Source organism: Asterias amurensis, chromosome 2 (genome assembly GCF_032118995.1).
Source record: "Asterias amurensis chromosome 2, ASM3211899v1".
NCBI lineage: Eukaryota > Metazoa > Echinodermata > Asteroidea > Forcipulatida > Asteriidae > Asterias > Asterias amurensis.
Window position 1 is genome coordinate 20,829,372 of NC_092649.1, and position 23,849 is coordinate 20,853,220.

Below are 23,849 nucleotides of genomic sequence, written 5' to 3' on the forward strand. Positions count from 1 at the left end.
ACCTACCGCTACGAATAGTCAATGAGTTGTGTGTTGCTTAGTCCTAACCACTGAGACACACTGTGAAGAACGAGTTGTATGTTTCATGATTTGTTACTCACTGCACTGCTCAGCCATCTTGGATTGGAATAGAAACTAAGCGGTTATAGTCAATAGAGGGCGGTGCGAACCTGCTTTTTGTCAGAGCCGTACAATGGCGACGGATCGATTGTTTTCGGAGGCCAACTCGGAAGGATTAGGTGCAAGTGTTACATTTTAATTCTAGATGTTTGTGTAATCGAGATCTTTTCTCCAGTAGTTCGTGTTGTTGACAGTATTCTATCGGCAACTACATTATTAACCAAATTAACGTGGCCAACCAAGACTACGTCAAAAAGCACAAGGATCAAGATCCTGTCTGACAACAGATGCCATTGCCGATCCAAGGCGCGAAATTCAATCTATTTGCGTGTGTGCATGCATGTTACTATGGACAAAGTTATCATAAGCCACTTATATTGGGGCAAGTTCAACCAGCAACATTTTTTTTGTCCACCACTAGTCCATATTTCATGGTTAACTACGCATCTTGGTACCAGACAAGTTCGCAAAGACAATTGTGTAAAATAATATGGAAACAAATGTGAAATAAATTTAATTGATCACTAGTAGTTTCGCCGCCAACAAGTTTATTATTTTTACCACGGATTTGTAATAACACAACCGATTTATTTAAGAAATAATCAATACTTTTTTATTATACCTAGAAATCACAAAAATAAAGAAAACTTAATACCCAAAACACGAACAACAAAGCGTTTTATGTACAAATACCTTGGTTAACAAATTAACAATGTATAATAAATTTTAGTTTCGCCGGCCCCAAGTTTGATTATTTCTACTTCCATGTAATTAAATAGCAAAGCCAAGTTATGTAAATATAGTCAGGGTTTTATTTTATTAATAATAAGCACAAAATAAAGAAAACTTAATACCCAAAACAGGTACAACAAAGTGAGGCAACCTGTTAGAATAATAATATACACAATAATCTTGAAACAAAACAGAGATAAGGTCAACTATTAGTCGCAGCCCATAATCCGGCAAGGCCACCTTTGGCTTTTGCCAAAGACAAGTATTTGCACTCGGTATCCCAACATATCCATCCAATAAAAAAACCTGTGAAACCTCTTTATACTCAATAAGCCATCAAAACTGCAATAGAATAAAGGAAGACAACATTCTTGTTACACAATTTTGTGTTCTCTCTGATGCCAAACTAGGCTTCAGGCGTGAGGTCTTTTATTATTAATTATAAGTGAGAAATTACCTCTTTCTCAAAAACTACGTTACTTCAGAGGGAGCCTATCCTCACAACGTTGTACACTCTCAACACTCTCTCCATTGATCGTTACCAAGTACAGTAAGTTTTTATGCTAAACAATCGTTTTGAGTAATTACCAAAAGTGTTCAGTGCCTTAAAGACTGAAGGCACTAACGGTAGTTTCACAGTTGGTGTATCTCAACATATGCATAAAATAACAAAGCTGTAAAAAATTGAGCACAATCGGTCGTCGAAGTTGCGAGATAATAATGAAGGAAAACAACTCCCTTTTCACACTAAGTTGTGTGCATTAAGATGCTTGATTTCGAGACCTCAAATTCTACAGCTGAGGCCTCGAAATCAAATTTGTGGAAAACTAGTTCTTTCTCGAAAACTACATTACTTCAGAAGGAGCCGTTTCTCACAATGTTTTATACTATCAACCTCTCCCATTAAGTGAGTGAAGATGCCTGCACATCGTTCACAAAGCTTTATCTATTTACCATTGTTGTCTGTCCCTTATGCAAATTAAAGGATTGACACAGCTTTGCCCTACATGACAATTATTTAAAAGGACTCAAGGATTCAATTAGTGCTTAATGGACATGCAGCAAATTTGCAGGCGTGTGTTAGTTTGACACCATTGCACGCCTTTATACCTGTGAGCCTATATTTATAATTAAGTTAAAACCAACGTTTGTTCCTATTTGAAAGAGGGAAAACAATTTCAAGGCTGAAACTACAGGAGAAAGACCTTTGTGTATAGAAAATGGAGTCCTAAAACCTCAACTGTCCTCTAATTCAATTATTGTATACTGGGTTTTTTCATGGGAAAAAGACAATGATTTCTGTATACTTAAATTTTCTCCAACTGTTGTGCTTTTATATAACACCCCGTACTGGGGTTTTATAAAATAAAATGTATGGCGTATGAAAGTCGGACATTGATTTCCTATTCTGCCTTTAAACTATCTTAAATCATTAGAAAACCAATAATGGTAAAAAGACGTCATGTGGAAATAATCTGTTTTTCAGCGTACCACAGTCAGTAAATCAAGTTTGCAAATGTTTTACTACTAACTCTTTCTTTCCTTAGAAATGTATGTCTAGTTTACATGATACATATTCCGCTTTTTCATATACTTTCTAACTGGAGTTGTTCTCTGATTTCTTTTCCAAATCACTCTTTATGCAAGGGCATTTATAACTCTTGAATGTTGGACTGAATGGTAAGTACGAGCACCAGGTCCAACGTCTAATGAACCTCATACCGAATGGTAGGTCGTAGCACTTTGGCAGTGAAGGTGTAGTCTCTTCAACAAGGCGTCGGTTAGTCGTCTGGCTCGGGTGCGTACTAACCCCCTCTTCGGCAACTTTAACATCTGTTGGTTCGTCATTCTCACTTTCTGTTCCAGTGATGTGCTCACGCCACGCCGTGAAGCCTCGTTCCTCTTTGGTTCCTGTATTGAAAATAACGACAGTTTCCATTTCCATTTCAATTTCATTTACGTTTATTTCCACATTGGTCAATAAAGTGCAATATAGTTGAAAGGAACATGGACAGATTTGGTATTATTGTCAATTTAGGATTCTGACTTCGTGTATCCCACATAGACAAACTTGTGAAAATTTTGACTCAATTGGTTTTCAAACTTTCAAGATATTAATGAATGCAAAAACAGTGTGGTTTCCGACGCTTACGGCTTCAGCTGACTGTTGTTTGTTTTTTTAGTGGATAATTACTTCTTTCTCAAAAACAACGTTACTTCAGAGGGAGCCGTTTCTCATGACATTTTACACCAATATCAACAACTTTAGGTGTAAAGACACCTAAATGCCTAAATCGTCAACATTTATGACATGATCTCACCTGGAATGGTATTGTCCAGCAAAATGCCCAGAAATCCACCAATGAACATTCCGGTTGAGAGAATTACCGTCAGGACTTGATCGACTTCACCCGACCCTGTGTAGAGGAGAACATTTAGACATGACTTTCACATCATTCAGAATTGAAGAACTCGCCGGTTTCACCGTGACTCTGTGACCAACTCTTTCAAAGAAAGTAATCCTGTCCCACAAACCTATTCTCTCAAGTAAGTGAAGTGCTCATGTTTCTTATTTTATTTCTAATGATGTATTGGTATATTTTTATGATATTCAAAGTTGCTTTTATAGAACCAATCATATGTATGGATAGCTTATGGACTCAACTTTCATATGACACCAAAACGTCAGAAAAACTTTAATGATTGGTTGAGCACGGCTCACTTTTGCAATGGGTATGAAATTTAGGTTTTGCATCGCAGTAATGAGCCTTCCAATCTGTGAGACTTAACTTTGGAGCTTACACATTTCTTGGGGAAGAGGTTCATATGTATAAACCTTGTCAAAAGTGTATAGGTTTTTTTAGACACCCTGTATAGGTACATTTGGTCTGCTTTTCATGGGTGGCTTACAGACATCATCATCCATAAACAGCAGAGCGAGGCTTCCCTTAAAAAGACTGACAGTAATCAAGCCGGCCAGTCTCAAGAAATTTTGAAATTTTAAACATATAAACTTCTGCAGTTCTATGATAATTACTACAAACACAGTTTAAATGCATGGTTGGGCGAACTTGCAAAAACACACACACACACATAATTATAAAAACCGCTTTCTACTTGCCAGTATTGATGGAACCTGGGTTTGTTTGGAGATAGTGAGGCACCACGAGTCCCATTAGTGTAGAGAAGCCGACGATGAAGAGATTTCGAGATGAGTTGAGGTCAATGTACTGTAGATTGGACAAGCCGACGGCTGTTACCATCCCTAAAGAAAAAAAAAAAATGAAAATAAACAGTGGTTAGTGAACTGGACACGTTTGGTGATTGTCAAAGATAAGTATTCTCACTTAGTGTATCCCAACATATGCATTAAAATGACAAACTTGTGAAAATTTTGACTCACTTGGTTATCAAAGATGCAAAAGAATAATGGCACAAGTTACCTCTTTCTCAAAACTACGTCACTTCAGAGGGAGCCGTTTCTCACAATGTTTTATACCTATCAACAGCTCTCCATTACTAGTTCGAAAAAGAGTTTTTATGCTACTCATTATTTTGAGTAATTGTTTGGCGATTGTTAAGTGTAAAGTGTCACGAACAGGATAACACAGAACGCAAACACTTACCGAACGTCACACTGAGTACGCCCCCAACGACTGGATCAGGTATGCTTGCGAATAGAGCACTGAGTTTACTGACCAGCCCAAGTAGAACCATAATGCAACCAGCAGCCAGCACAACTACGCGACTTCCAACCTGTGGAAATAATATTAGACAACCATCAACAAATGTTTCCTGTGAGAAATAGTTGTTAAGAAAAATACAATCATGTATATAGAGAACCCATGCAGTAATAGATTTATGCTTAAAGACACTGGACACTATTGGTAATTGTCAAAGACCAGGCTTTTCATTTGGTGTATCTCAACACTATGCACAAAATAACAAACATGTGAAAATTTGAGCTCAATTTGTCGTCGATGTAAGAAAAAACACCCTTGTCACACGAAGTTGTGTGCTTTTCAAATGATGATTTCGAGACCTCAAAATCTAAATCTGAGGTCTCGGAATCACCTTCAACCTCTCCCCATTACTCGTTACCAAGCAAGTTTTTATGCTAATAATTATGTTGAGTAATAACCAATAGTGTCGATGTCCACTGCCTTTAAGTGGACGTAGTATGACAACATCCACACCAACGCATGGTCATACAGTTAATTTAAACTGTACTGCTTAAATTGCGGGTAACACTGGCTGCTCTTAAACTTTTTTGACATGGTATACCAAACTCCGACAGGTTCGCTGAAGCCACGGAACCAAACAACCGCTGTGTGTACATGGGTTAGCAAACTCAATCCCTACAAAAAAGAAAATACCCCAAATCCAACTTGCGGCTAAGATATAAGAACCTGTGGTGTATTTGATGTCAAAAATGTGTTAATTTTTTATGGGGCTTCGAAGTTAATGGTACATGTATAGGTCAAAGATTCTGCTGGTAGTATCATCCAGCTCCAGCTGTGTTCCTTAAACTTTGTGTTTTAAATCGCGATTTGTTACCGTACCGTTAATAAGTAGACACAACTTGTTTACAATAGTACAGTCGGTGACTCTGCGATAGCTGATTGTAAAGTTTTTATAACAATTGTAGATCTTACTTTTGTGAGCCCAATTGCTCCGATGTTCTCGCTGTGTGAAGTGGTTCCATTTCCAGTCCCCCAGGCACCAGCTAGTATGCATCCGATCCCTTCCAGTACGATACCTCTGTTGATGGCATGCTTTGGAGGAGCCGGGGCACCAGACAACCTGGCGCATGCGTAGTAGTCGCCAACTGATTCTATGATGGACGCTAAAACTCCCGCCACAATGCCAAGAACGCCTGACAGTGTCAGAGTGGGCGTACCCCACTGACCTTTTGAAAGAGGCGGAGCGAAACTAATATGTTTAAATTGGTGCAATTAAATGTTGGTTAAACAAAGAACAGTTTATTCGAGTTGGATTTGAACCAACGATCTCCGGATGAATGTGCCGGCGCTCTTCCAACTAAGCTATCTAGCCATACGGCGGTCTCTCTCAACTCAAAGACAATACAATACAACACAAAAATCTTTATTACATCCCAAAAAGGGTAACTCAAATGCTCGCGTACGGTAACAAAGAAAAATACATTTTGAATGAGTGATTCAAGCTCATATGATATTTATACAAAACAATAAAGACTTTGACTGACGATAATACCAATGGTACCGTATCTGCTTCACAAAGGACGTGTTTTACTAATGAGCAACTTTGGAACGCTAGGTGGCAGCAGACTTACCAGGTAAATTTCTGTATTTAGCATAGTTCTGAATGTTTCAATTTAATTCAAATATATGTCCTTACTCTCAAATACACAGCATTACAGAATGCATATGTAATGTATATCTAGCGAACAGAGTAGTTTATACAAAGATGGAGGCCGATTTGATAAGCCGAGGCTTGTCAGCCTGCGGACAGACAGATACAAGATAAACGGACAAACATAAGACTACGATTAGGAACAAAACAACTTGCAAACAACAATTAACTAAAATGGAAATAAAGATGTTCGCAAGAACAACGGAAATACCTGGTTGGTCTGCTGCCACCTAGTGTCCTAACAGTGCAAGTTCCAGCTAATAATACACTGGTGTTGTTTTTTACAATATAAAGCCTACCTGGATACGGGAAATAAAACCAGGGCGAGCTCTCCAGGACAAGACTGTTGAGATCGGTTCGAGCACGGTATCCGTACCCAGGATCTGTTGTGTTTTCATTCGGGACGTCAGGGAACACGCCGGTGACCGTGAATATAAAACAACAAAACCAGGCGATGGCTATAGCCAAAATTATCTATTTGGGGAAAGCAAAACAGAACTGATTAATCTGACACATTTCAATATGGGTAACAGTGGTTCCTTGCATAGAGAAGGGATTAAAAAAGGAGTATGTACAGTCGCTAGCTGATGTTCCATGGACTGTTTGCTTCGTATATAATTCAATTCAATTCAATCCAGGAATACATTTATTTCCATACTCTCATAAAAGAATAACGACAGTTACATGTATTGCGGAGAAAAGCAAAACATACCTTTAACAGTAAGCCTAAATAAATAAATAAATAAATAAATAGAGACTGGGCCATTTTGGTAAGCATTAGCTCGTAAAAAGCCTGCCTGCCAGACAGACAGACAGACAGACAGACAGACAGACAGACAGACAGACAGACAGACAATCAAACAAACGGACAGATGAACATAAAACATGACGCAACACAAGTTCCTAACATTTTTAACATAATTCAATTCCATTCAATAATGATTGTGGTCGCCGATTTGCTGGCCATAGGAACCGACAGAACATCAAGGCTTACTGGAAACAACTTGAAGAGCTTAAACCTTGTCACATGACACTTCTTTTGAGAATTGTAGCCGCAAAATGGTATCCCAACTTCAGGCAGGAACTGCGAGAAGATTATAATGAGAACGGTTGTCCTAATACATGTAAAAGAAAAAGGGGGATTTCAAAAATAAACGAACAACGATAATACATATCTTTATTACACAAGCTGATTTTGAAATACCTTTATACAAAGTTGATAATAATGTTGAAATCCCGTATAAACACAATACAATAATAATACAAATTCGTATATAGCGCATTTTACAGTAAACCGTACCAATGCGCTTAACATGTATAGTCCCCTGGTCATTGGGCCAATAACATTCCTTTAATCTTGCTCAGCTCCCTGGGGAGTATACAGCCCCAAGCTGCCGTAGCGCTCCGAAGGCTTTTTCATTCACAATATCAACCTCTATCCTCGCAGGTACCCATTTATACCCCTGGGTAAAGAGAAGCAATTATAGTAAAGTATTTTGCTCAATGAAACGACCGGGATTCGAACCCACACTCCGGTGACTTAAGGCCCGGTCACACAGGCCCCGATAACGAGAACGAAAACGATAACGATAAAAATGCACGCCCTCGATTGGTTGAATGAGCGTGGGCGTATTCTGCGTGGAGCAATTCAACCAATCGCGAGCGTGCAGTTTTATCGTTATCGTTTTCGTTATCGTTGTCGGGACCTGTGTGACCGGGCCTTTAGCATCAGAACTGGGTTCGATGCTCTCAACCACTCGGCCATGACATTCTACAAAACATACAGACAATATTTAAAACCATGTATCACAACATTGTGACAGTATGTATACGTACAAGACAGATATGCCCCAGTGAGCGCCAGACTTCAACGCTGCTGTTTGGTGAAGGGATAGACCAATCAGCGTAATGGTTGGTGTTATTGTCAGGGGACCAATGAAACTCATCAAGAGCCCCACGATACCAGTGGCTCCTACAACCACCTGTACGCAAGATGCAACCATAATAGCGCCTTGGATCTGTCAGGGAAGGCAGTGGACACTATTGGTTATTAATCCAAATAATTATTAATATAAAACCTTACTTAAAAGAACACGTTGCCTTGGATCGGTCGAGTTGGTCTTTGAAAAGCGTTTGTAACCGTTTGTTATAAAATGTATCTGATTATATAATGATCCACACAAGCATCACTCGAAATTGCATGGTTTTCCTCTTACCTCGTCAACAAACACGGTCGGCCATTTATGGGAGTCAAATTTTTGACTCCCATAAATGGCCGACCGTGTTAGTTCACAAAGTTAAAGGAAAACCACGCAATTTCGAGGCAAATGTGTGTGGATCATTGTATTCTACTTTTAAAACATCTTTCCAACCATATGCATTTTATAACAAATGGTTACAAATCACTTTTTATAGACCAACTCGTCCGTTCCAAAGCAACGTGTTCCTTTAATAGTAGCGGGTGAAAGGGAGCTGTTGATGGTATGGAAATATTGACTGCTATGAGGGGGCACAGATAAATTGTAGGCTCAAGGTGATTTCAAAACCATGACTTTGCCCGAACCGAAGTTGGGGGCTTAGCCATGGTTTTGACATCACCGAGGGCCTATAATTTTAACTGTGCCCCGATTACAAAGCAGTCAATTTTTCTTTTATACATCGAATAAAGATTCTTCTGATCAGAAACACTGACTACGGTGAAAACACTGACTGCGAAAAAAGGTTGCGTTATTTTCAGGGCGGGCATAATCAATTGACTATGCCCCGGGCATATAGTCACCATGACGTCATCTTGATGGGAACAGGGGGCATAGCTATTTCCACGACTCAATTTTTAACCAATCAGATTAGAAAATTTTATATATGAGGTTTATAATGTAAAACATTCTGAGAAAAGGCTCCCTCTGAAGCAACATGGTTTTTGAAAGAGAGTAACTTTCCTTTAATTTGATTTCGAGACGTCAGAATTTGATTTTGAGGTCTCAAAGTCAAGCATCAGAAAGCACACAACTTAGTCTGGCAAGGGTGGTTTTTCTTTCATTATTATCCTGCAACGAAGTAGTATACTTTATCCCCGATTAAAATTTCCCAATTAAAATAAAAAGAGTTTAATCGAGGCACCGTGTGTTTTGGATCATTTACATAAAATCAACCGATGTTAATTTAAACCGATGCAGACATTATTTGATGACAACCTTAAAGTTATACCGATAGACCATATCACCATTTTGTTTACAAACTAAGTGCCTATATAATAACATATAGGATTTGAGGCATTGCATGGTGAGGTATCAATGTATAATAACTGTTTTTTGTATAGCGCTCTCCACACCCGAAGGGCGTCTCAAAGAACTTCCAACATTATTACCCCTGGTCACTGGGCCTTCATTCCCTAAACCATCTTAGCTCCCTGGGCGTATACATGCAACATCAATCGGCTAAATCATTTACAAAGAACCATCTCTGCCCACACAGGCACCCATTTAATTTTGGGTGGAGAGAAGCAATTTTAGTTAAGCGTCTTGCTCCTGGACACAGTGTCACGACCGGGATTCGAACCCACACTCTGCCGAACAGAAACATCCGAGCTTGAGTTCGGTGCTCTTATCCACTCGGAACACGACACCCCAGATTTACACTTTAAGCAACTGTTTTGTTCGCAAAAAAATAAAAATCTGTAATGTTCCTTCAACGTTCAGCTGTTTGATTCCGCTGTTGAATCACGTTCAATCAACTTTCATTAACAAAAACCAATGAGTTAATGGGTTATGAAATTACCTCTCTGATACGTGACAGCCAATCTTCATCAGCCGCTAGCTTCTGCTCATCTGTCAAACCAAAAAGCCAGTCATGTTTTTGTTTTTATTTGGGAATAAAGTAGGATTTGAAACTCTGCATGCTGGAAAATACGATACGGAAAGATTTGCGGTAACACCACGTAATGACTATCTCTAAAAATTAGTTGGGGTGCTTCTGAAAAAAACGTTGGTTTCAATTCGACGTTTCGATCAGTATGCTCTGATCGTTTTCCGGAGAAAGACTAAGTGGGAATATTCAAATGTTCTTAGTCATTTAATAGTCTGTACGATGTTCTCCGTTGTTTTCCACGAAAAAGCCGAAGTGACGCTCATGGCGCTTTAACATACAGTATTTTGCAAGGTATGTGGGCTACGTTTGATTTATGAGACCCACTCATTTTACATATAGCACCATGTAATGATTAACAAGGTGCTGTGGCGCAATATGAGTCCAATCAAACCAGGAACACCAGGGTGAACCACTTCTCTTTTCTAGAACAACATTGGGTTGTTCTACGTGAGTTTCACAACACACGGGACCAACGGCTTTACGTCCCACCCGACATTACGCAGCGACTGTTTAATGAATATTACCTGTTTGTACGGGGAGGCATTCGCCTCTTGTTTGTAGAATAGCAATGGTTGGAACAACGAAGGCAAAACTTGCGCCCTGGATAATCGGCAATCTGTGTATACAAGAAAGGTGTTATTTTAAATCATTTTTTTCTAACTCGAAATGAGTAAAACATATTAAATCACTGGTGCATGCGCCCGAACACTTACTATAGGCTGACCGAAAATAAATGTGCCATTTACTTGCAGTCCAAACCGAATTCTAGTCCCAAACCTTCTTGTACTTAAATGTAGCCGGGACCTAGTGCAGGATAAAAATAAATTTAACTTGTTCGTTTGCACACATTTTTGTACTCCCGCCAATATACTGGATTCTTGATCTTAGCAGGCAACTTGTTCCATATAGCAGAAACCGAAAAATAGTTAATAGATTGCTTAAAACATGCCATGTTGGCTTAGGGAGAACAACATTCAGAGAATCAAATGAGTTGCAATACCTTACTCCAATAGTACATTGAAGGATGGTTACCAGCCCATTGACAACGAACAGGGTACCAATGAGCTGCCCTTTTAGCGCAGCATCGTGATCAATGCAGAAATGCGGAGCAAGGATGAACACCGTAGAAACATTCCCGCCAAAACTCGTCATGAAGTGCTGTAAATATGACATCAGTGAAGTAGTTATAGGGTGCGTTCGTTTAGCTTTCCTGGTTCGACCCTGGTGTGTGGCGTGTTTTTTCCCCAGGACGAACGTGGGTAATTATCTGCACACGTTCGTCATGGAAAAAAAAAACGCCACACACCGGGGTCGACCCGGGGAAGCTAATCGAACGCACCCATTGTTAAAGGAACACGTTGCCTTGGATCGGTCGAGTTGGTCTTTGAAAAGCGTCTGTAAACCGTTTATTATAAAATGCATATGGTTAGAAAGATGATGTAAAAGTAGAATACAATGATTCACACAAATATGCCTCGAAATTGCACGGTTTTCCTTTTACCTCGTCGACTAACACGGTCGGCCAGTTATGGGAGTCAACTTTTTGACTCAAACAAATGGCCGACCGTGTTAGTTCGCAAAGTAAAGGGAAAACCACGCAATTTCGAGGCAAATTTGTGTGGATCTTTGTATGCTACTTTTGAAACATCTTTCAAATCATATGCATTTTATAACAAACGGTTACGCAATTTGTAGACCAACTCGTCCGATCCAAGGCAACGTGTTCCTAGTAACAGCTAGTAATTTGCAACAGGGTATCAAGTAATACTTGTTTTGGTTTTACCCAACCCAGGAAAAAATTCCCATTGAAAAAAATCAATGGGATTTAATGGGATCCCATTGAAAATTTGAATGGGATTAATGGGATACAATGGGATTGGGGTGGAATTTGGGACATATTCAACCGGATCTAATGGGATCCACAGGGGATCCCATTGAATCCCATTGAAACAATGGGATCCCATTGAATCCCATTCAAAATATCAATGGGACTCAATGGGAATTTTTTCCTGGGAATATACATACTGAATTTTAATTTGCAAAGTTCGTGGGCTTTAACCCCACCCGAGTTATGTGCCTGATTTTCTTCACAGAGCTCGAGTAACTACTGTCGAGTATACAGTGATGGCACACATCGGAGGAACTGAACTTTAACAGGAGTAATTAATTATTTAAAACACTCAATCCGTTATCAGGTTTAGAGCTGGTATAAACAATTACACTAAAAAAAATTCAGATTAAAAACCAATCAACTTTTTGTTTGCGGGTTGCAACAGTTTATGAAACAACAGAGACATTCGGGTGTATGTATGTGTTTACGAATAACATAGTGTTTATCCGTTGTTGGGTCGTTGAAAGTATTAGGCAATCAAATCGTCAAGTGTTTAAAGGCAGTGGACACTAATGGTAATTGCTCAAACATAATTGTTAGCACAAAACCTTACTTGGTAACGAGTAATGGGGAGAGGTTGATGGTATAAAACATTGTGAGAAACTGCTCCCTCTGAAGTAACGTGGTTTTCGAGAAAGAAATAATTTTACACGATTTTGATTTCGATACCTCAAGTTTACATATTGAGGTCTCGAAATCAAGCATAAGAGCACCTAACTTCGTGTGACAATGGTGTTTTTTCTTTCATAGTTATCTCGCAACTCCGACGACCAATCAAACTCAAATTTTCAAGTTAATATTATTATGAATTGGCGTTTTACCACGGAATTCAGAGTACGGAATAAATGAACTCTTGGCAGAGTTCACTACATCAACAAATCCTTGTGTCTGTGTATATTAAATAAACATATCTGATAAATTTTATAAGATATTCAAATATTAAACTACGTTAGTGCCGCATATTTGATAATAATGGAGCTAATCATAATGTTCCCGTCCTTCAATGGCACACTTGTACAAACTCTTCTATACACTTGTACTGTTGTGTACTAGGCTGATTTATACGTGCAGAAAGCTGTGTTTGCTAAACATTCAAAGACCTCAAAAAGACAAGGTCATTTTCTTTTTAGAAGGACGGTCCGCCGACAGGTGGTCCTGCAACCTATAGACCAAAAAGGCCTATAAAAGGTCATTGGAGGCACTGAACACGTTTGGTAATGGTCAGAGACCAATATTTTCACTTGGTGTATCCCGACGTTATGGATCAAACAACAAGCCTGTGAAAATTTAGACTCAATCGGTTATCGAAGTTGCGAGAACGTGATGAAAGAAAAACACAGGCGTAAGCTGAAGTCTTTTTAAAAATATTTTTATGAGAAAATATCTTTCTCAAAAAAGTACGCAACTTCAGAGGGAGCAGTTTCTCACAATGTTTTTGTACTATCAACAGCTCTCCATTGCTTGATACCATACCAAGTACGGTTTTATGCTAACATTTAATTCGAGTAATTACCAATAGTGTTTGGTGCCTTTAAGTTCCATGATTAAATAGACAGGCCCGTTTGCCATGGCCTATGACCCTTCATAGGCAATAACTCATGGACTCCGTATCTCAGTTAAAAAACACTCTAGGTTCAAGTCGTTCCTCCATTGCTGTAGAAAACGGTGTACCACAGCTTCGGGTTTTTTCCCCGTCACTCGCCTAAATGTTCCCCGAGCGAACAAAGTTCTAGGTCAAAAAGCTTAATTCAGTGTAGCTGGTTGGGTCAATGATTTGGAACAATCTTTCTACTGTATTCTTAGGAAACGTGTTATAGTGTTTACTTTATCTGCATTTCTAAACACTCCCTATATGGCCTTTTGACCCTTTTAGAGCATGCATATCATGTATAACGCATGGACTCCAGTTACAAACACATTATATTTACATAATCAGTAAACCAGTTTTATAATAAGTTTTATGATAAAAAGTACAACTTGAATCAACCTGAAACACTAACAAGTTATGAGAACTTTTAGTATTAGGTTTTTGAGTATACAGCCAACTTTGAGGTATGGCGGACGTGATAGGAGTGTACTGTTTGGTTAGGATGTTTACACACACACATTCACCCAATAGGAGTGTACTGTTTGGTTAGGATGTTCACACACACATTCACCCAAACCTTACAGTGTTGTAGCATTGTGTCCGCCATTATCTCGTAAAGGCTTATGGGGATCTGAAACAATTATTCCCCCAGGCATCTTTTGCATTTGATCCAAATGGCCTAAAGACTTCAAGTTCAGTGCTGCTATAATTCGATCACTTGTGACCTCGCTCAACCAGCAGGAGGGTACTACCATATAACCTGTGACTTGGCCCCATGTGCACACTGCAATTGTGCATTAGGCAGGCTCTCTCTATATGGACCAAAGATATGCACATGTACATGTACACCTATAATCAATTGTTTTGGGTGCATTATCATTTTTGTAAATATTTTGATGTTAAAAAAAAAAAAATTCAAAAACAAAGAACACTGTAATTTTAAAAGGAACATGTTGCTTTGCAATTTATGTCATAATTCTGTGTGTGTTATGTTAACAAGGACCAAACAGACACAACCCATCATATTTATCGGACAATTGTCCCAATGGAAACAACGAGAGTTTGCAGAACCCATGGCCACCCAGTGCCATGTTCAATGGGACCATGTTGAAACCAGTGGGCGATACAGTATCCCATTTCACCCAGTACATTTCTAATGGGACTCACATGATGTCACATGAAAATGGGAATTTGTAGAATTCTTTTCGATCAAACACATTTCTTATGTTATCAAATTATGTCCCATTGGAACGATGGGCTTATGAAGTGTCCCATTCAAACCATACCGTATTGGGAAAATTGTCCCTAGAAACAATGGAACTTGCAAAATCACATTCAATCAAGAAAGGAAAAAAGGACATTGACATTTATTCATGCCGGTTATCAATCATGTGCAAATGTAATAACATGTTAAATTTACACAATACTGGCTAGACGCCGAAGCTTTGTGTGGGTAATAGGGTATAATGCATAACGCAGTAAACCGATTTATCACCGGGAAATACGCAGTCATATCGGGGCTAAGCGATTGGGATTGTCAGGGTTCAGACGTGGTTCCATTGTTCTTTTCAACCAACCAAAGCAAGGCATTTCGGGGTAAGGGTGCTGGGAACCGTCATTGAATATTCTGCTACCAAGGAGTTAAGATAGATTCCCTCCCTCCCTGGGGTTTAATGGAAAGGTCAGGGTATTACGGCATACGTGATACAGATTGAGTTGACTAATAATCTTACAACTTATACTTAACTAAATTAAAGCGGTAAGTTAAGGTTTTTCCTATAAACAAGCTAATAGGCTTATATCACTAATTATGTTACAGTGACGTTGAACCATGGCGCGTCGTCAAGTATTAAAAGGCCACAAAAAATCTATCCAACAAGTGTGATCTAAAACATTTGATCAGACCTTTATTTTTGAGATATTGTGGTCTCAAAATTGACTTATACTAAATATTCGTTTTCTTCCAGAAATAATTAACACAGTTTGTTAACGTCAAACCTCTGATTCCCTAGCCTCGTCCAAGACTCTTTACGCAAGCACACCGGCCCGCTCTGAATTCACGAACTGCGTAGATACTATACCGCACGGTACATAGCCGTACTTGATACCGTGGGGTCGAAGCATGGCTTTTCGAGACCTTGTTTGCTACCTCGAAAAGCTTGCGTAAAGAGCCTTGAACAAGGCTACCGATTCCAAGGCAACAATCCTTACCTCAAAGATCTTACCTCATATAGAAAGTGTATAATTATAAGCCAATTAGAGTTATGATGTACAAAATGCTATTTATGCCACTATTAATAATAGTTGGATTTAAAAGTTAATCCAAAATGATTGAAAATAAATCCAAAACACTTAAATTCAAATCTAAAGGTTTATTTTTAAATCTAAAATTAGACTGGTCCCTAATAACAATCATTTGGATTAACTATACATAGGATTCGAACTGCTTTTAGCTACCAGGCAATATCGGTGGTCTAGTTGGTTAGACACTGCTCTAGAAATTCAAAGGTCGTTGGTTCGAATCCCACCTGAGTAATATGCATGTGGATTTGTTTTCACATGGCTCGGGAAAGTACTGAGTATACAGTGCTAACACACACCAGTGTAAGGGTAAAAACAAAATTATCATTATTTGTCCCTCGTTGCTTTACCCGCTGCTAAAATATAGGATTCTAACTGCCTCTAGCTACCGGACAATCTCGGTGGTCTAAGACACTGCTCTAGAATTACAAGGGTCGTGAGTTCGAACCCCACTCCAGCTATATGCATGTGGAAATGTTTTCACAAGACTCCGGAAAATACTGAATTAAACAGTGCTAGATACATCGGTGTAAGAGAAAAACCAAAATTTATATATCTTGGCCTTCCTATGCCAAATGAAATGCACTCAAACAAAGGTGACCCCGTTGCTAGTTTTACTGTGTAAAGTCTCACCTGCAGTCCGAGAATAAGAGTGGTGTACCACGGAGGCATGTCTTCAATGCCGTACACCAGCCCGTGGAGGGGGGCTTTTTTCTTGGTCGAGTTGTCCACTCCATTACCCAAATCAATCCCATTCTTTGAGGCTTTAGGGACCGACGAAAAGCTGGATTGTTCAAAAGTCCCATCTTCAAGTTCGATATCATTTGTAGCGGCCATCGTATTCTGCTACCCGTTTGGGTGGAGTTGTTCAACTATTCTGGCACCGGTAGTTCCCTTCTAGATTCGCGGAAGGTCGGAACCACACCGTTTTTGAAACCAGAACAAAAACTTCGCTCACAATAGCCAGTGACAATACAAGCGTAAAAAAAATCTTATAAATGCGCGAACAATTACATTTCAACTTCTTTTGAGTGCTCATTGAATTGGGGTCAAGTAAATTCTATTTCAATGTGCAATATTTCCAGACAATAACAAAACACAGCAAGAAAATGTCAGTGCTCTTCCAGCGACCAGTTATGAAATGAAAAGGTTGTAATATCTCCGTGTGATTCTTTTGTACTACGGGCACCAACCTCAAGGACTCGAAAAAAGGTGATAACTGAAGTTATATGGTTGGATCTCATAATGTCCACGCCGTGTTATCATAAACAGAATTCTACAATTCAAACTCCGTGTGACTACTGTTTAAATTCTGACAAGAGCAAATATTTGATTAAGACCAATATATTCATTATTGACTTCGGGTCAATGTACATGTGCATAGATATGTGATGGTGAAACCAGCTTATTTATTTTAAACTTGTTGTGTAAAAAGAAAACATGTTTGCATGTTGCCTTTTTGAAAAAGGAAGGGCCTTTTAAATGTTTTTTTTGTTTTTTGTTTGTTTTTTTCTTTTTAAAAATGGCCGCCTGACACATGTTAATGACAACCGGCTGGTTGGCCTATATAAAGGAACAAAATAGTCATGAACGCTCAATTTTTTTCATAAGAAAAAAAAATCGCTTTACCTCCAAGATGGCGGCTGGATGGCGTCAATGCATAAAGGATATTCTAGATCAGTGTCCGAATTAATATTCTCCGAGGAAAACATTACATTTATCATTACGCTAAACATTTTTTTTGTTTTGCCTCACAGGGGGTTGGTGGTAAATGAATATGTGCATAATGCGATTAAAGACAATACATTGTTATAACAATGCATAACGTTGTTACGAGGCTGCTACTCGGTAGACGTTGTGACTTATTTGTATACTGGTTTCCACAAAAATCAGATGTTATCATAATTCTCAAACAATGTTGAACAATTGTTGCGTCGTCCTTGCTCTAGGCTGCACAGAATGAAGTTTATGGAATGTTACCGACAAATTGTATCCGTAACATTTTCTCACCATTAATTTTGCTTTGGAATAATTACAAAGTACATTAGTTTAATCATACATATAACATTAAGACGTTCTTATAGACGATGGGCCGATTTCACGAAACTTTTACGCAACTGCGTAAGTCCACTTGCGCAACGTTTATGGCGTAAGTTGCTCCATAAACGTTGCGCAAGTGGACTTACGCAGTTGCGTACAGTTTCGTGAAATCGGCTGGATGTGACCTATGTTTACATTTAAACAGCCCTCTGTTGACAAAACACTGTATACGTCATGTTTCGCCGGGCAAAAAGACACGTAGTCATGGTAAGATTGCATACACTTTCGAACTGGCTGCCAAAACACAAAGGTTTTGCCCGGCGGTATGCGCGCGAATCATGTTATGGTTTTCGTGTGACGTCAGAAGTCACATCGTCTATAGAGTGCATTTCAGTTCTGAGAACGCTCAGTGCACTTTACAAACAATACATACTAACAAAATACAATGCAATCTACAAAAAAAACTTAACAATAGAACTTTACAAAAACAATAATCATTGCATCTGATGGTATAAGGTGTATTTCGAAGAGACCGGGTTCGTCACTGAGAATGAAGGGTAGCAGGAACACGGTTCCAAAGGGTGGGTGCGTTATAGCCTTGCTCAAGGCAGTCGAATTATTCACTCCGAATAAAGACCGCCGCTGTATAAAAACCCACCCGTATTCACTGTGCGTAAAACCCACCCGTATTCACTGTGCGTAACATCGCACGACACGATGCCCCCGCACACTATCCGCGTGCGGAGGCCGTCAGGCCGACAGCCTTGTAGGATCTGTGTTGAAGCCACTGACCTCATTACTATAATAAGCGAAGAGTTCCCACGGTCAGCTCATTACCATAATGCCCGCGAAAGACGAGACATGTTTACCTCACACACCACCACCACGGACGCATGATAGGGTCCAAAGGTCGTGATAAGGGAAGTGCGTGATTGGACGTCAAAATGAATAATTCATTTGCCTCACATCCTGTGTTGTCTGATAGGTCTGACGAACGATATACATATTCATGAGCTGCATACTAGCATGTCCACTATTGGATTTTTTTTAATACAACACATTAAAACGGGAAGATACAGACCCGACAAGGCTGTCGGCCTGACGGCCTCCGCATGCGGTTAGTGGTGTACGAGTGCGATGACTTGTGTGAACAGTTTTCGTGCGATGTGACAGTGTGTATACGGGTGGGTCATTCGGTGTGATCGCACACACCATGCACAAGGTATACGACGGGTGGGTTTACAGCTGCGTCTTTTCGGAGCGAATAATGCGACTGCCTTGAGCAAGGCTAGGTGCGTTAAAGTAAAAGGTTCTTTTACTATACATAATACTGTAGGCCTAGATACGAATGTATACGAGTAGATACGAGTAAATACGAGTATATACGAGAATATACGAGTATGAATACGAGTAGAGGCGAGTATACGAGCAGATACGAGTATATACGAGTGTATACGAATATATACGAGATACGAGTATATAGAAATATATACGATTACATACGAATATATACGAGTACGATTATAAACGAATACAAGTAGAAACAACACAATATAAAAATACAAAAGATACGAGTACAGTTGATGACATACGAGTGTATACGAGTATATACTACGATAACGAGTATATACACGGGTATATACGAGTATACACGAATAGATAAGAGTAGATGCGAGTATACGAGTAGATACGAGTATATACGAGTAGATACAAGTGTATACGAGTATATATGAGTTTATACGATTACAAACGATTACAAACGAGTATATATACGATAACGAGTATATACACGGGTATATACGAGTATCACGAATAGATAAGAGTAGATGCGAGTATATACGAGTAGATACGAGTATATACGAGTAGATACAAGTATATACGAGTAGATGCGAGTTTATACGATTACAAACGATTACATACGAGTATATATACGATAACGAGTATATACACGGGTATATACGAGTATACACGGGTAGATAAGAGTAGATGCGAGTATATACGAGTAGATACGAGTATATACGAGTAGATACAAGTATATACGAGTAGATGCGAGTTTATACGATTACAAACGATTACATACGAGTATCTATAACGAGTATATACACGGGTATATACGAGTATACACGAATAGATAAGAGTAGATGCGAGTATATACGAGTAGATACGAGTAGATACGAGTTTATACGAGTACAAACAATTACAAAACGAGTATATTATACGATAACGAGTATATACACGGGTATATACAAGTATACACAAATTGATTAGAGTAGATGCGAGTATATACGAGTAGAGTTAAGGAGTAGGGTTAAAGGAGTTAACCCCGGGGAAAAAAACGTTTTTCCCGGGAAAAGCAGCTGGTGAGAACGAAAGAGGGTTTAACTTACCCCACCTTTTACTTCCACTGTGTTGAGACGTTATTAACCTCGAAAGGTCACAGACGTCAAAATTAGCGCGCCAAATAATTCGCGTCTTTTCTCCTTCTGAAAGTGTTTACGTTTAGGTACGAAAATAAAAGTGAATTACATCTGTAATTTACAAATAAATATATTAATTTAAAAAATTGACCACGTGAATGGAATAGGAATACAATAATTAATAGTTGGCGTGAACAAGCTTCTTTCTCGTACACACGCCAAGTGTGTATGGTATTTCTTATTTACATGTACTTGGCCGTTAGTGGACTTTTGTTGTCCAGAGTCAGATTTGAGTTCTCGATTGACATTGCTGTCTACCACCTGACAGTAAATATTTTAGTTCAATTTGTTGCTCGATTTCTCACAAGGGTAGAAGTGACCGATGGAGTGATGATAACACTTTGAAACTAGTTGCCTACAAGAAACGGGAAAGTTTTCTCAAAATTGGCTGACTGCCTGCGTGAAGCTGGATATGAACGGACCCCTGCCCATTGCAGATAAAAACTGAAAACCTTGGGAAAAAAGACTAAAGGTCGGTAGGATAATAGTTTTGTTTTTCAAAGCCTAAAAATTTTCGATTGCATAAGTGTTCTCCTGCAAAAACATTTTTTTATACATTTAAAAGTCTTTATGAAGCCATGAAAAAATGCTAGCCAATATAGGGTTAAAGCCTATTCAGTGTTCTTTCTTTGCACAATGGGAAAACAGCACTGTTGATGTTGGAAAGGAAGATTACTTCTTCTTTCTACTGCTATGGTCACATTGTGCAAAATCGACCATGCGGTATTTTTTCTATAAAACATTTAATTACCTTGGCCCTACAACATCATAGACATTATTATGCAATCTTCGAAAATGCCATTCAGAAAAATACTAGGCCTTACCCCAGGGTTGAATCCCTTAACCCTGCCCCTGAGCAGGTTTGATTATTTCCTGGGAAAACGTAATTTCTAATAGCAACTTGCTCCCACCAGTGGCCGCTCTTCTTGGTAGACCAGATTGACCTTTGACCAATACTTCCAGGAAGTGCCATGAAACCCGTCAATCGCATGACAAATTCAATACGATTGTTATACCGATGTCTTTAAAACACTGTCAGCCGTCAGCGACGTCTTCCCCGAACTGCAAGACTTCTTCTCCGCCGTAATCACAGAAATATTGGTATAACAACACGCAAATACACACGTGCAGCCATTTTGGGTCGCATGTGGCAAGGATTTTGGATTAAAGGGGCACTTCCGGTTTCGACCGGAAGTAGAGGTCATGTGAGGTCACGCACACAAAACAAAATGAAGACCTAATTAATCCCTACCCAATCCCGCAAACAAAAACCTGCGGTCTCTTGTGGCTGATTTGAAATAAATTTTCAAACAGTTAACATAAAACACCCTAAAGATGATGTCACGTGACCGGCGATGACGTCATCATGAATTTCTTGCTTTAGGATAGGACCATTAAAGACAGAGACTTACTCTATGCTCTCAGTGATGAATGCAATACCTTTCATCACTGAGAGCATAGAGTAAGTCTCTGTACCTTTCATCACTGAGAGCATAGAGTAAGTCTTATAGAGTAAGTCTATGTCCTTACTCTATGCTGAAAGGAACCATGACGGAGCTTGACATTGCTTGTATGAGGATTACATTGGGAACTACACGCTAGATCACCTGTGTACAAAACGCAACTACATACGGAATACACGCAATCGGGTGTGTGTACAAGAACACGGCATGGTATTTGTGTACAAATGATTACGCACATTGGCATGGCATTGACTGCGTGTACAAATTATTACGCACATTGGCATGGCATTGGACTTCGTGTACAAAAGATAACGCACATTGGCATGGCAATGTGGGCGTGAGGCTATGGCACGCAACCTTTTGGCATTGCACAAATACATAGCTGTTTCGTCAATAACATTTCAAATTTCTCATTTGAGTTTTAAATTTGTTGTGTATTCAAAGCAATTTGCCCAAAGTGGAATAAATAAAGAAATAGTTTGGATTATACCATGTTCAGATGGCAATTGATGTGTTAAAGGTGTACAAATTGAAAAGAATCATTAAAAATCATGTGATTCCACAATTCACGAGAACTTGCCAAAATCTAACAATCTTCATAGTTTCAACATAATGGCGTCATTACTTTGAGAGTTATACAACTTCAAAAAGTGCACCTTTAATGCCGCGTCACGTGACTCCCGATGACGTTATTGATCTGAAACTTCACCCATATAATGCCTGCCAGACAGTAAACGTGTGTAAAATTTAAAGTGATTACAAAAAACTTCGCCACAGACATCTTCAAAAATTCCATTTTGAAGAAATTTCAACCTGCCACTAGAGGGCGCTGTTGCAATTTATGACGTCATCAATACTTTTTTGGAACTGCCCACCCTTGCTAGACACTTACGTCTATGGAAAAGCAACTTCATAACTGTTACCACTTTTGAGTTACAGGGCACTTCCGTTTTTGGCCAGTTTCGACCGGAAGTAGAGGTCATGTGAGGTCACGCAAGCTAATTAATCCCTACCCAATCCCGCTAACAGAAATCTACGGTCTCTTGTGGTTGATTTGATATAGATTTTCAAAGATTTAAATAAAACACCTTTAAGATGACGACACGTGACCGGTGATGACGTCATCATGACGAATTTCGTATAGGACCCTTCTTGCACCAATGCCCTTCATCACTGAAAGTTTCGTTGCAATTGCTCTTTAGGAACCATGCAAAAAAATGCGAGTACTGAATAATCCTAAAACAACCAAATAAAAAACCGAACAAAAACAATAGCTGTTTCGCTGCGCTACGCTACGAAACAGCTAACTATAATGAAGTATAGTTATGAGTCTGACACCCCAATGGTTTGAATGGTTTTCTCGATTAGGTCGGTGGACGTTTTTAGTTACAGAGGATAACCACGAATATCAAAGAAGGGCACAACGAAACTCCACGATGATGAACATTATTTTCACCCCAGGGAGATATGTGTGGACTTGTGATTGAGATAATGTAAAGTTAGACCTGTTGACGTACCTGCAGCCCCAGTAGAATGGTTAAACGCCACGGTGGCGTGTCCTCAACGAAGTACACAAGATCAGGCTTTGGTCTCGCCTTCATTCTCGAGTAATGATCAACGCATGGCTCGACATTTAGCCTAGCCTCTGGATCCTCGTCAAGGTCCGGTGTGACAAACTTAACTTCTAACATCTCATGTTGCTCTTCTTCCAAAGATGACGTTTTGGATCCGTTCATGGTTGGAAAGAGATTCTGAACGACTGTGCTATGCTTGTCCAGATGGTGCTGTTCTGTGTGTATTCGGGTAAGCCATGGAAGTTACGGTCGGTGTTTGACCTCATCATTCACCCTCAGGTTACGAACCGATGATAAGACTCATGTACAGAATACATACATCAAACTTCCTGCGTTTAAATCATAAGGGGTTATGTTTAGACTCAACTACGTAGAGAGACATGCAAATTTCTATAGTTGCAA

General features: G+C 39.3%; 1 protein-coding gene across 7 annotated transcripts in view; it reads right to left on the reverse strand.

The window, feature by feature from the left end:
- Window positions 1-657: 657 nt before the first annotated feature.
- LOC139953543 (solute carrier family 23 member 1-like) overlaps window positions 658-23,849 on the reverse strand; it is a 45,564-nt gene continuing 22,372 nt past the window's right edge. For 5 of the 7 annotated variants that reach the window (XM_071953013.1, XM_071952991.1, XM_071953005.1 and 2 more), the window contains 12 exons: window positions 23,391-23,776; window positions 11,114-11,271; window positions 10,638-10,729; window positions 10,024-10,073; window positions 8,083-8,264; window positions 7,241-7,361; window positions 6,546-6,720; window positions 5,508-5,761; window positions 4,479-4,608; window positions 3,974-4,117; window positions 3,174-3,269; window positions 658-2,763 (listed from right to left, as the gene is read on the reverse strand). In XM_071953013.1, the coding sequence (XP_071809114.1) occupies window positions 2,450-2,763; window positions 3,174-3,269; window positions 3,974-4,117; window positions 4,479-4,608; window positions 5,508-5,761; window positions 6,546-6,720; window positions 7,241-7,361; window positions 8,083-8,264; window positions 10,024-10,073; window positions 10,638-10,729; window positions 11,114-11,271; window positions 23,391-23,609 (1,935 nt within the window). In that variant the 5' untranslated portion in view covers window positions 23,610-23,776 and the 3' untranslated portion in view covers window positions 658-2,449. Of the gene's footprint in view, window positions 2,764-3,173; window positions 3,270-3,973; window positions 4,118-4,478; window positions 4,609-5,507; window positions 5,762-6,545; window positions 6,721-7,240; window positions 7,362-8,082; window positions 8,265-10,023; window positions 10,074-10,637; window positions 10,730-11,113; window positions 11,272-16,526; window positions 17,110-23,390; window positions 23,777-23,849 lie in introns of those variants that run through there. The other 2 variants (XM_071953023.1, XM_071953030.1) reach the window with 2 other exon arrangements.